General features: G+C 41.5%; 4 protein-coding genes across 4 annotated transcripts; all 4 read left to right on the forward strand.

Moving 5' to 3' along the window:
* Nucleotides 1–908: 908 nt before the first annotated feature.
* On the forward strand, nucleotides 909–3043 carry LOC135795079 (uncharacterized). Its single transcript, XM_065306635.1, has 2 exons — nucleotides 909–1051; nucleotides 1175–3043. Exons 1-2 carry the CDS (start codon nucleotides 1019–1021, stop codon nucleotides 2804–2806), a joined length of 1665 nt encoding a protein of 554 aa, XP_065162707.1. The 5' UTR covers nucleotides 909–1018; the 3' UTR covers nucleotides 2807–3043.
* Nucleotides 3044–3167: 124 nt separating this feature from the next.
* maf-S (MAF bZIP transcription factor K) lies at nucleotides 3168–4259 on the forward strand. Its single transcript, XM_065306745.1, has 3 exons — nucleotides 3168–3354; nucleotides 3408–3465; nucleotides 3789–4259. Exons 2-3 carry the CDS (start codon nucleotides 3430–3432, stop codon nucleotides 4152–4154), a joined length of 402 nt encoding a protein of 133 aa, XP_065162817.1. The 5' UTR covers nucleotides 3168–3354; nucleotides 3408–3429; the 3' UTR covers nucleotides 4155–4259.
* Nucleotides 4260–4453: 194 nt separating this feature from the next.
* Nucleotides 4454–7337, forward strand: LOC135795064 (sodium-dependent nutrient amino acid transporter 1-like). Its single transcript, XM_065306634.1, has 7 exons — nucleotides 4454–5433; nucleotides 5492–5720; nucleotides 5775–6149; nucleotides 6213–6402; nucleotides 6461–6637; nucleotides 6690–6966; nucleotides 7023–7337. Exons 1-7 carry the CDS (start codon nucleotides 5028–5030, stop codon nucleotides 7280–7282), a joined length of 1914 nt encoding a protein of 637 aa, XP_065162706.1. The 5' UTR covers nucleotides 4454–5027; the 3' UTR covers nucleotides 7283–7337.
* Nucleotides 7338–7729: 392 nt separating this feature from the next.
* On the forward strand, nucleotides 7730–11408 carry LOC135793476 (sodium-dependent nutrient amino acid transporter 1-like). Its single transcript, XM_065304461.1, has 6 exons — nucleotides 7730–8141; nucleotides 8415–8519; nucleotides 9401–10272; nucleotides 10326–10515; nucleotides 10568–11021; nucleotides 11081–11408. Exons 1-6 carry the CDS (start codon nucleotides 8133–8135, stop codon nucleotides 11338–11340), a joined length of 1890 nt encoding a protein of 629 aa, XP_065160533.1. The 5' UTR covers nucleotides 7730–8132; the 3' UTR covers nucleotides 11341–11408.
* Nucleotides 11409–11630: the final 222 nt, after the last annotated feature.

Raw genomic sequence — 11630 nt, forward strand, 5'->3', positions numbered from 1 at the left:
TGATTTTTACCGTGAACTTAGACGAGAAACACATGAATTAAATGTCAGACCAAAAATGAATAAACAAAAGAATCCACAATATCGTTATATATATATAATGAAAAATCATAAAATTAATAATTAGTGTAAAAGTAATCGAAACTCTTCTCTTGACGAAACAATAAATTAACACACTGGTGACGTAACGAACTGTAGCAGAACGAAACTTGATGTGTTTTTGTCCTTGTGTCCTTTTTGGTGCGTTTCATTCACTAAACTGGCGGTGTAACATTCAAACAATTATCAGAGGGGCGGGGGCAGACGAATTCCGAGCAAGATGAAGCACAATTTTTCACTTTCTTGCTTAACTAAGCCCCAGCACGTATTGTGATATAAAAAAATCATAGCAGGAATTTTGCTCCTATCAAAGTTGGATGTTACGACGCACTTTAGGCTATGATTTCGTTGAGGAAAAAGAAACAACATATAAAAGAACGACTGACAATAATTTTCAAGTATTACTCGCATTATTCCCCTTTAATCTATTGAGTCAACTAAAAATGAACACGAAGCGATCGACGAAATCCTGAACAAGGGACAAAAACACTTCGCACAGATGATAGAAGTATAATTACTTTACGTATATTATGTTATGAGATAAATAAATATGTCATATCTAAAGAAATACATATATATTTATTGATTCATATATTAATAATAACAATAAATACCGAAGATTGAAATAATATTACGATTGATGTAGTATATGATTTTTTGGAACCAAAAAGTGTAAAACTTTTATGTAAACGACCTGTACAAATCTAATAAACGAACAAACTAATAAAAATCCCCAATTTTGAACATTTTAGGTTTCCCGCCACAACAGCCGCCAGGATATGGCGACGAGTGGCGTGACAGTAGCGCGCCGACTTGAAAATCTAGCCAGCGCTGGCGAATTTGTTCATTCGCGAAAAAATCGTACAGATTCCGTTTCGTAGACATGTCCACCTCGATGAAAATTTGAAGAAAATAACGATTAATGGCAAGACCTTCGGGTGTATTCTGCTACAACGTGAGTATCAATACTTTCTCTCTTCAAGCGCGTAAAATTATAGATGAAATATCGTTTTATAGTATTTTATCTAAATAATTCGGCCAGTTGACATTTTTTTCATAATCATGTCCAAATTATTAGATTACCGAAGCTTCCGACGCCCCACTGGGGGCTCTTGAGACAACCCCCCTACTTACATTAAACCCGCACCCCACACATAAGACAATGGAGTGCAAACCTACTGGCATTTCTCCTTCGGGCATCCCTGACTGCACCCTATCGACGTCAACCTTGCTCAAATTTGCCATGCTTGGCGAAGAGCGAGCACAGGTTGATTCAACAATGGGGGCCAACCGAAACCCCAACACACTGCTAGATGATAAGGCCCTGAAATCAATGTGCCTGCCCAAATTGCGACGACCTTCTGTATACAGTGCAAACAGCTGCCCCACCAGCATTGCAAGCACTTTCTTCGCCTCGCATGCAAGTCCTAGTAACAACCCTTGCATCATCGACCCCTTACAAGTCTTCAACAAGTCTCCTTTGACCTCAGCCTTGCCACGCAAGCGCAGTCAGCAGGAAATAAACAGCAATGATTCCTGCTGTCTGGAGGAAGCCCTGCGCAATTTTGACAAGGAAGGTTGGGTGGACCCCTTGCCCCAGCATCGAGATGTCGTTTGTACACCTGTGGCTTTACAACCGACACGTACGGGCAGCTCCTCGTGTTTCTCGAATTTTGATGATTATGACGAGCACTACCTTGATGTCTCCGACAGTGAGCTAGAGATTGATCATGACGGAGATGTCTATCCGGAACCTGATCATTACGTAACCGATGCCAAGGCCAAAGACAGCTTGTTGGACATTCTATATGAGGACCGTCTCTATAAGAAACGAATAGCGAAGAAAAGACCTCGCCGTGTCGACACCTCCAAGGTTTCAACCCAAATGGAGTCCGGATACAGATCGACTACTAAAAACACCAATGTGTCACAGGTTATGAGGACGCAGTCCATGGGCAAGTTGGGGGATGCAGGCAGAAGCACCCCTGTAGTACGATGCGTTGAGCTGGTGAGCAGCACGCCAGTTCACGCCGGCACAAGTGTGGTAAAAACCTGCATATCCGACGTGTACCCAATCTGCGTACCCCAACGACCAACCCCAACTGGCGGAACTGACACTGTAGCCCTCAGAACAGGCGAAGACTCAACGGAGCAGATCTCCAAACTTATCGTGGACCTAATCGGGCCTAACTCACGCGTGGGTAAACTGATCTTTAAATCATGCACGGCCGGACAGAGCATGGATTGCATCTATGAAGAAATAAAACAGTGCGTACAGGCAGAGTTGCAGATGGAAGACAAGCTGGCGAATTTCTTCAGGAAGTCAGCTCCACCAGTTGACCAGGATGTGTCTGTCTCCAAATCCGACTCCCTACGCCGCATTGATGACACCCTTGTCTTTGTCAAAGAACACCTGTCACTAATTCGTGCCGACATCAACGAATTCAAAGAGAACAGCTATCAAAGGATTGATTCAAAAGTAAGCTACACCGAATTCGCAGACACCACGGAGATCCTGCGCGCGAAGATGACCTACCTCGAGCGGAAACTCTTCAACGAGCACCGCATCATGCGCCAAGACATTCGAAACTTCCGAGAGAAGGTCAACTTCCTCGAAAATGAAGCCGCGTGCGGGTTGAAAAACTTCCCCGTGTGGCCCTTCCTCGCTTTCATTGGCGCCTATTCGCTAGTCAACTTTGGACGACGCTAACATCGTCCCACATGCCATTCTCGTATTTTCTGTCAAATTTAATCATGTTTACCAGTGTGGTTCTGTTAATGCAATGTTTGCATATTTAGTATTTTTCCCACTTTTAGGCCAACAAGCAAAATTAATATCCTTCAAATTTTCAAATGAAAACACACACTATTGTATCGCAAACTGAGTATGTACTGATTTATACTTCCTCTCGAATGTTTAACCATAAATTATTGTGAATCTTAAAAACATAGTTTTTATTTAATTTGAATTCAAATACGGAGCCACCTATCGTGTTAAAATTCATTTCGCCAAACGCCATCTATACGCGACTCGCTACAAACGAGTGAAGGTGACCTAATGAATGTTTGGGGCCGATGGTTGATACTGTTCGTAGAAATCGAAGCGAAGGCAAAGATGACTTGCATATTTCTCAAGTACACGCCTAGCTCCAGCACGCTTATGGAGTATTATTCGACGCAACGAACGACGCCACGGCCCCACGACGCATTTTGTGATTTTGGAACGCGTTGTTCTGGTTATCTTGCTTGATTTAAAAGGTTATTTGAGTCCATTTTGTCCAGGAATATTGACGCATTTATTATGGTTTTAGGTAACGCTTTTAACTTACCAGAATGCCGAACGAAGCACGTCGAGAACGTAAAAACTCGGTAAGTTTTTTGTCGTTTTGATGATATCGAGGAAATGGTTAAAGTTTCATGCATTTTTGCACCTAGTAACAATTAATGCATGATCTAATACTATAACAATTATTAATAAAATGTTTATGAATGTATCAAAGATATGGAGATTGATAAATTTAATGCACGATGTAAAAACAAATAAAAATTCTACGATATTTAATTGTTTGTTAGTTTAAACGTAGTAAACGAATGCAACCTACTCGCTTGGGTATTTACCGCGGTTTATTAAATGTGTATATTAGGTTGCATACCTTCGCAAGTTGAAGTTCAAAATTCGAAAATGTTCGCAGGCTCCGCTATCACCGAGTCCGATTCTAGATATCTCCGACGATGAACTTGTGTCAATCTCGGTGCGAGATCTCAACCGACAGCTGAAGATGCGCGGGTTGTCGCGCGATGAAATCGTTAAAATGAAGCAGCGGCGGCGCACGCTGAAGAATCGTGGCTATGCTGCATCCTGCCGCATCAAACGCATCGAGCAGAAGGATGAACTCGAAAACGAGAAGAGCCAAGAATGGCGCGACATGGAGCTTATGGCCGACGATAACGAGCACCTCAAGGAGGAGATCAACGCTATTCGCGTCAAGTACGAAGCGCTGAAGAAGTTCGCCGCGGCGAATAAGATTCCGCTGCCGCAAAATTTAGAAACAATGTGATTTTAGACTAAGCAAAAACTGGGTTTTATTTTTTATTTTATTTTTTAATCATATAGAATTATGATATGTGTAATGTAATACATAATCCTCCCAATCTTCCTGAAATAGCTTTTTGTTTATTGGGCTATAAATCTATATTTATTAATCTAATAATCGACTTACATTACCAAGAAATTTCATCAAAGCGTGTGTTGAGTGCATGCCAGTAAGATGGCATAATTTTACAATTGAAGATTAAGTTTAACTAAGCGTGAGCATTTATCTAAATACCGACAATCCTTTTACAACCGACTTTTTTTACCATCCACCTAGAGCATGACAACATTGATAAGTAAAAAAAAACGGTTGGCCCACACTGATGTTAACTCAAAACGTTGAGCGTTGACTAATTGCCTGATAAAATACGGAAAAATTTTATTCCGAGCGTGTGCGTGTAGGTAACTGGGCTGAATTCTATTTTCAAGGCGAAGTTTACGTCGGCGCGACCGAGTTACCTCAAGGAATTCGTATTGAAAGGCGAGATGCTTGATGCGCACGGCAGTTTTGGAGCAATTTACGCGGATTACCGCATGTTTGCATCTCGCTCGGCTTGCGCGAACGCCGAATGATTGAATGTCGATGGTAATGAGTCGGCGGCGGCATGACTGCCACACGTTGCATAGATAAGAAGATAATATATGCGTGCCTATATATACATATAGATGAAGGTATTTGAGCGCGTTTGCACTTCGTAAAGTGGTACCGCGCGCGGAATTTACCATTTTGCTCTTTTTCCTCGACGCGTTCCGGTTTTATCAAGTTATTGTTTCCCTTTATTTGATTATAAAATGACGCATTGAAGTATTTTTGATCAAACTTCGCACGAACCTAGTCATGATGGAAGCAGGTACCAAGAAAGATTCGCAGAACGCGTTTCATAACGCGGCATTTGACTACGACTCCATCGAGCTGGCAACAAACAAAGAAAACGGCCATTCAAATGGTACCTCGGCAGCTGCGGTTGTGGAAAACGGTGCCACACAAGAACAACCAGACCGAGGTCAATGGGGCAGTGGAATCGAGTTCCTGATGTCCTGTATTGCTATGTCCGTGGGTCTGGGTAATATCTGGCGGTTTCCCTTCACAGCCTACGAAAACGGCGGCGGCGCATTCTTAATTCCCTACATCATTATGTTGCTCTTAATTGGGCGACCTGTGTACTATCTGGAGATGTGTTTAGGACAATTTACGAGTCGCGCGAATGTGAAAACATTTGAGGCGTTGGCGCCATGCCTCAAAGGTAATCTATTCAATCACGAGGCACATTTCATTCAAAGTCCTCCAAAATGTTTATGCAGGTATTGGTTATGGCCAGACCATCGGGTCCATCTGCGTGGCCACGTACTACTGCTCCCTGATGGCGATTACCTTATTCTATTTCCTGAATTCGTTCACTAGTAATCTTCCCTGGGCCACCTGCCGTGATGAATGGATTGAGGATGGCGTCCAGTGCATTCCATCCAAGGATATTGTCAACATCTCCGAATTGGCGGGAGAGGCGATGAGTTCCAGCGAGTTGTACTTCAAGTGCGTCATTAGAAAACATTGTATATGCATTTCTAAATCTGTGTATTTGTGCAGGAAGGAAGTGCTGCAGGAGTACACCGACATCACCCACGGTATAGGCGCTCCAGAATGGCGCCTGACACTGTGCCTACTAGCTTCATGGGTGCCCACCTTCGCCGTGTCCATGAACGGCGTCCAGAGTTCCGGGAAAGCATCATATTTTCTCGCGCTTTTCCCCTACGTGATTATGATAGCATTGCTGGTGCGGTCCGTGACATTGGAGGGTGCAGGTGAAGGAATTCTGTACTTTATCAAACCGGAATGGTCAAAATTGACCGAGGCCAAGGTGTGGTATTCTGCAGTCACGCAATGCTTCTTTTCTTTAAACATTGGCTTTGGCAGTTTGGTAATGTACGCCTCTTACAACGATTTTCACCATAATCTTTACAGGTACCTTCAATTTTATTCTTCCCGAATTGTAGAATTGAATATTTTCTAACTTGTGTGGTTTAGGGATGCGTTAGTAGTGTCGTTCATGGATACCTTCACATCGGTACTGGCAGGGACAACTATTTTTGGGATTCTGGGTAATCTGGCGTACAAACAGAATGTCAAAGTGAGTGCCGTGATCAATGCGGGTGGTACTGGTCTGGCATTCATATCCTACCCGGAAGCCATCGCGAAATTTGACTCAGTTCCATGGGTAAATACCGGAAGTAATGGCTGTAGGGCTATTTTTGTTTGAAACAAATTTTTTACAGCTATTTGCATTGTTGTTCTTTGCAATGCTTTTCATCCTTGGAGTAGGCAGTCTGATTGCATTACAGGGCAGCGCGTTCACTGTCATTATGGACCATTTCCCGCACTGGAAGAAATGGTACGTCTCTCTTGGATGCGCTGTGTCTGGTTTCTTGATAGGTTTGATATATTGCACTCCTGTAAGTTGCAATAACCAACATTTGTCCCAAAACTAACTTAACAATTTAACAGGGTGGGCAATTTATGGTGACCCTTATTGACTACTTTAGCGGAAGTTTTATGTTCTTTATCCTAGCTACGTTTGAAATCCTCGCGTTATTTTGGTGGTACGGCCTGGAAAACTTTTGCGACGACATTGAATTCATGCTAAAGCGGCGTGTCGGCTGGTACTGGCGGTTAACATGGGGCTTCATCTCTCCTGTGGTCCTCATAGCGATTTTTATCTATTTCATGGCCACCATCGAACGCCTGAAACACGAAGGAAAACATTACCCGGATCTTGTCCTAGGCACGTCAATATTTTTGAATATCCTCAGTTGAGAGTAACATAAAGCATGTTTACAGGATTCGGATGGGGCATTCTGGGTTTTGCAATGCTGCAAATCGTTTTCTGGTGGGGGTACTACCTACTTCACAAACGCCGGTTGGGTTGTTACAAAGCCGTGAAGAAATCATTATCGCACGCGAAATGGGGCCCCCGGAATCCCGAAAAGTTCAAAGAATGGGTTGAGCACAAGCGCGCGCTGCAGGAGCGCCGTGCTAAAGTGCAGGTGTCGACTGCAAAACGCCTCTTCTACATCCTCATCGCTAAGGAATACTACTAGATGGTCCTTTTTGACAATTATCTGCCGAAATTTTGCTATATTGTTCCGCTGTTCAGCGACCAATTGTAATGTTCAAATAAATAAATTATTATGAATTTAGATAATGAGCGTCAATTATAACGGACAATGCAGAACTTGTCCGAAAATATTTATTTGTATGCAAATATTTAGCAATATGCATGCTGAACCGAGGTCATCTACATATGTTCAATTTGTCCAACAAAAAAAAAAACGTTTATTCTGTATTTAAAAAAAAAGTTAAACGACGACTTGAAAACAAGATAATGAACGACTAATTCGTGATAATCTCACCAATATTCGATAAACATTTATGACTTTCTTCCTGAACGAGACGTAGAAAAACTATGCGTTATCATTAAGCCATCAAACTAGTATATATTCGGATATTTCTCGATTAATCAAGACCGTAGCAGATTGACATGCGGAAAATTGCAAAAAAATGTTCCGCCGCAGCACGCCGTCATCGCCAGCGCGATGAAACAATGGCCCGAACGAGTGGGAGAGAAATATAACACACGACTTCACCTTATAGTGTTATAAAAAGGTAATAACCGCGTATTGCCTGCCAGAATCGCGTGTCGGCAGTTCGATGCAAATTCGCGAGTCAATTATACATTTGTTTTCATCTGGGTGCATTGAGCGAATAAATGTTTGTTCGCAATAAAAATTTAAACAGCCACGTGAAAATGCTGAATGTTGTTTCAAATAAATCGACATAATAAAAAAGAAGTGCAACAAACAGGCCCAAATCGAATTTTGTGAACACCGGTGGCGATTATTCTAGTGCATTTTTCAAAACACCACTGGACTTGACTACAATTCTCGAAAAATGAAGCCGGTAATGTTTTGCATGATAATTTACTCAAATTTTATCTAACATCGTTAAAATTTACGATTTTAAATTATGCCGCTGATTTGCGGTTGTATTTACTTCACCTTCTGCTAAAAACAAATCCAAAATTTGAGCCAAGGTTTAAGTTTCTATTCGAATGAATTTTAAGGTCTTGGCTGTTTAGTTATCAATTTTTTTATACAATTAAATTAATTAACGCACGCAAATCTAAGTATTGTCCTTGAAGTGAATTCTAATGAATAATTTGGGCGGTTACAGGAAGTAAACGGTGCGGGGTTAGAGAATCCTGCGTTTCAATTCGACAACAATTCGGAGCATAGCCGTCCATCCAGTGAACCATCGCGAAATAATAACGAGGATGTGGTAAGTTTATCCTTTAAGTAGTAGCTACGTTACTGGAAGAAACGGAAATATCTTAATCCTCTTTATAAAAAAATTTATATCATAAAATTTTGAGCAATCGACACAAAAAATGTTACAGACAAAAGCAGAAGCGTAATAATACCAAATTATTTGGATGTTACGCCACTGCCTTAAAGACCAGGCTAAATTTATTCCTAATAAAAGTATACATAAGTATACAATCAAGCAAATTATACAAACACACATGCACCCGCATCGCGTTATTAAGTTAATTAAAGTAATCTCATAGGTGTCGGTGACGCTTATATAACATTAGTTTAGACGAACTAAAGTTGGTTTCATTTTTGCCGCCAGTGTACAATAAGCAACTAGTCGTCTGGCTCACGTGCATCTCCGCAAATTCCACCGAACAAAAGCAATTTGCCTGGCAATAAAAAAAAATCCAACTTGTTTGGAGGAACTCTATCTAATCCGACTATAAAAAGATTACACTGATAGCTTTAAATCATATAACATGTCTAGTCGATGTATAATCTGACACATTCTTAATCAAAACACAAAAACAATCAATTTAGGAATGTCTCAGATGCAATTCAATATCAATATCAATATTTACTACAATAGCAAAACGAATATTTTCACAGAGATGTTTGATGTTTATCTGGTAAATGGTACAATTTACTCGAGTGACAATATCTCGTTACAAGTGTTATTCTGTAATTCATGGTAAATATTGACGGTTTATTGTTTAATTAATTTGCACAACAATCGCATTGAATGAGAGAAAAGTGTAACGTGTTTGTTTAACATAATTTACGAATACAATGGAGGCTAGACGTGGTCCTACCTCACTACTCATCATAATCATAAATATGTTGTAGAAAGTAATTATCGAGACCGAGCGTGCGCAATGGGGCAACGGAATCGAGTTTCTGATGTCCTGCATTGCGATGTCCGTGGGCCTGGGCAACATCTGGCGGTTCCCCTTCACCGCGTACGAAAATGGCGGCGGTGCCTTCCTGATTCCGTACATCATCGTTCTGATGGTCATCGGGCGGCCCATTTACTATATGGAAATGGCCTTGGGGCAGTTCACGAGCCGTGGTAACGTGCACATGTTTGCTTCCTTGGCGCCCGCCTTGAAAGGAGTGGGCTATGGACAACTCCTGGGATGTATCTGCGTCGCCACCTACTATTGTTCCTTGATGGCAATCACCCTCTTTTATTTAATTAACTCTTTCACCAGTGATTTACCCTGGGCGGAATGCAGATCCGAGTGGAAGACAGATCTAGAATTGCAGAACATTACCTGCGTACCTTCTAATTCCAAGGGTCCTGTTATTGAAAACAGTAGAAGTTCATCAGAGTTATATTTTGTAAAAGAAGTCCTCAAAGAAGTATCTAGTATTGATGATGGGATTGGGGCCCCGGAATGGCGTTTGACATTGTTGCTTCTTGCATCTTGGGCTTGCACATTCTTTGTCTCTCGTAGAGGTGTGCAGAGTTCCGGGAAGGCGGCCTACTTCTTAGCCCTCTTTCCGTATGTGGTAATGATTGCATTGTTGGTACGTGCCGCCACACTGGAAGGCGCCAGTGACGGTATTCTTTTCTTCATCGAACCCAAATGGGACAAACTACTCGACGCCAACGTATGGTACGCTGCTGTGACGCAGTGCTTCTTCTCGTTGAACGTGGGCTTTGGTACCATTGTCATGTACTCGTCTTACAATAGTTTTGAACACAACATAAATAGGTAACAAAGAAATAATAACGATGTGCATCAGCTACAATATCTGAATGTTGCAGAGATGCTTTGGTTGTTACCACATTGGACACCTTCACGTCAATATTAGCAGGGACCACTATTTTCGGAATCTTGGGAAACCTAGCACACGAAATGGACACCAATGTTCACGCTGTGATTAATTCAGGGGGATCAGGTTTGGCATTTATATCTTACCCGGAGGCCATTGCCAAATTTGAATCAGTTCCATGGGTAATCCAGTCTCCAGATTTATAGAAAACTATATAACGACCTGTAATTTTAGCTCTTTGCAATTCTATTCTTCGTGATGCTATTTGTCCTGGGAATTGGGAGCTTGGTGGCTCTCCATGGATGCGTGATAACCGTAGTCACAGATGCCTTCCCATCATTGAAAAACTGGCAAGTCAGCCTGGGTTCTGCTATCGTAGGTTTCCTTCTAGGACTAGTCTACGTGACACCCGGTGGACAATTCATTTTAACCATGGTGGATCATTTTGGCGGCACGTTTGTTATATTTGTCTTGGCCATCATTGAAATGGTGGTTGTGATGTGGTGGTATGGCCTGAATAACTTCTGCATGGACATTGAGTTCATGCTCAAGCGGAAAGTAGGAATTTATTGGAGGATCTGCTGGGGTTTGCTCACACCGGTCCTGCTCATCATTATATTTGCATATTTTCTTATTACTTTGACCAAGTTACAATATGCCGGACATGATTACCCCACTATAGCTACAGGTAACTCTACAAATATTATAAAACTATTATAGAAATTACACTTGAATCTTCCGTTGCAGTGTGTGGCTGGATGATTCTGGTAGCCGCATTATTAATGCTTGCTTACTTCATCATAAGAACATTGATCGCCAATAGAACAGAGAAGACCTGGAGGAAAATACTTCTGAAGTCATTCAGTTCAACCGAATGGGGTCCAGCGGATCCACATCGAAGGGAAGAGTATAGGAAGTTTAAAGAACTGAAGCGAAGTGAAAAGAACGTCTCCCTAACAAAATGGCAAACAATTGTTGCACTGTTCACGGGAAGAAGCTATTCATGAGCTTTTTGTAGCATTTTCGTTCGTAATTATTGTAAATATAATAAACATATTCACTAAATATCAATAAGCATCTGGGTTTTACTCTTATACAACCTGCTGGCCATGATAGGTTTCTCCCACCACTGTTTGTGGTTATTTCTGGTAATTCGGGTTGGTTTTGGATAATCACAAAAAGACAAGCGCGCCTAACAGATGAATTCATTATCACAAAGTGTCCCTTAGCGCCTACAAATTCCGAATATAAATATTATAAATGTTTTTCAAGTTTTAAAACTGTTCCTAGTTTGTGT

The sequence above is a fragment of the Atheta coriaria genome, unplaced genomic scaffold (genome assembly GCF_025399875.1).
Source record: "Atheta coriaria isolate IRGN ID8LTWV9N9 unplaced genomic scaffold, Caltech_Dcor_3.1 hic_scaffold_1_pilon, whole genome shotgun sequence".
Lineage (NCBI taxonomy): Eukaryota > Metazoa > Arthropoda > Insecta > Coleoptera > Staphylinidae > Dalotia > Dalotia coriaria.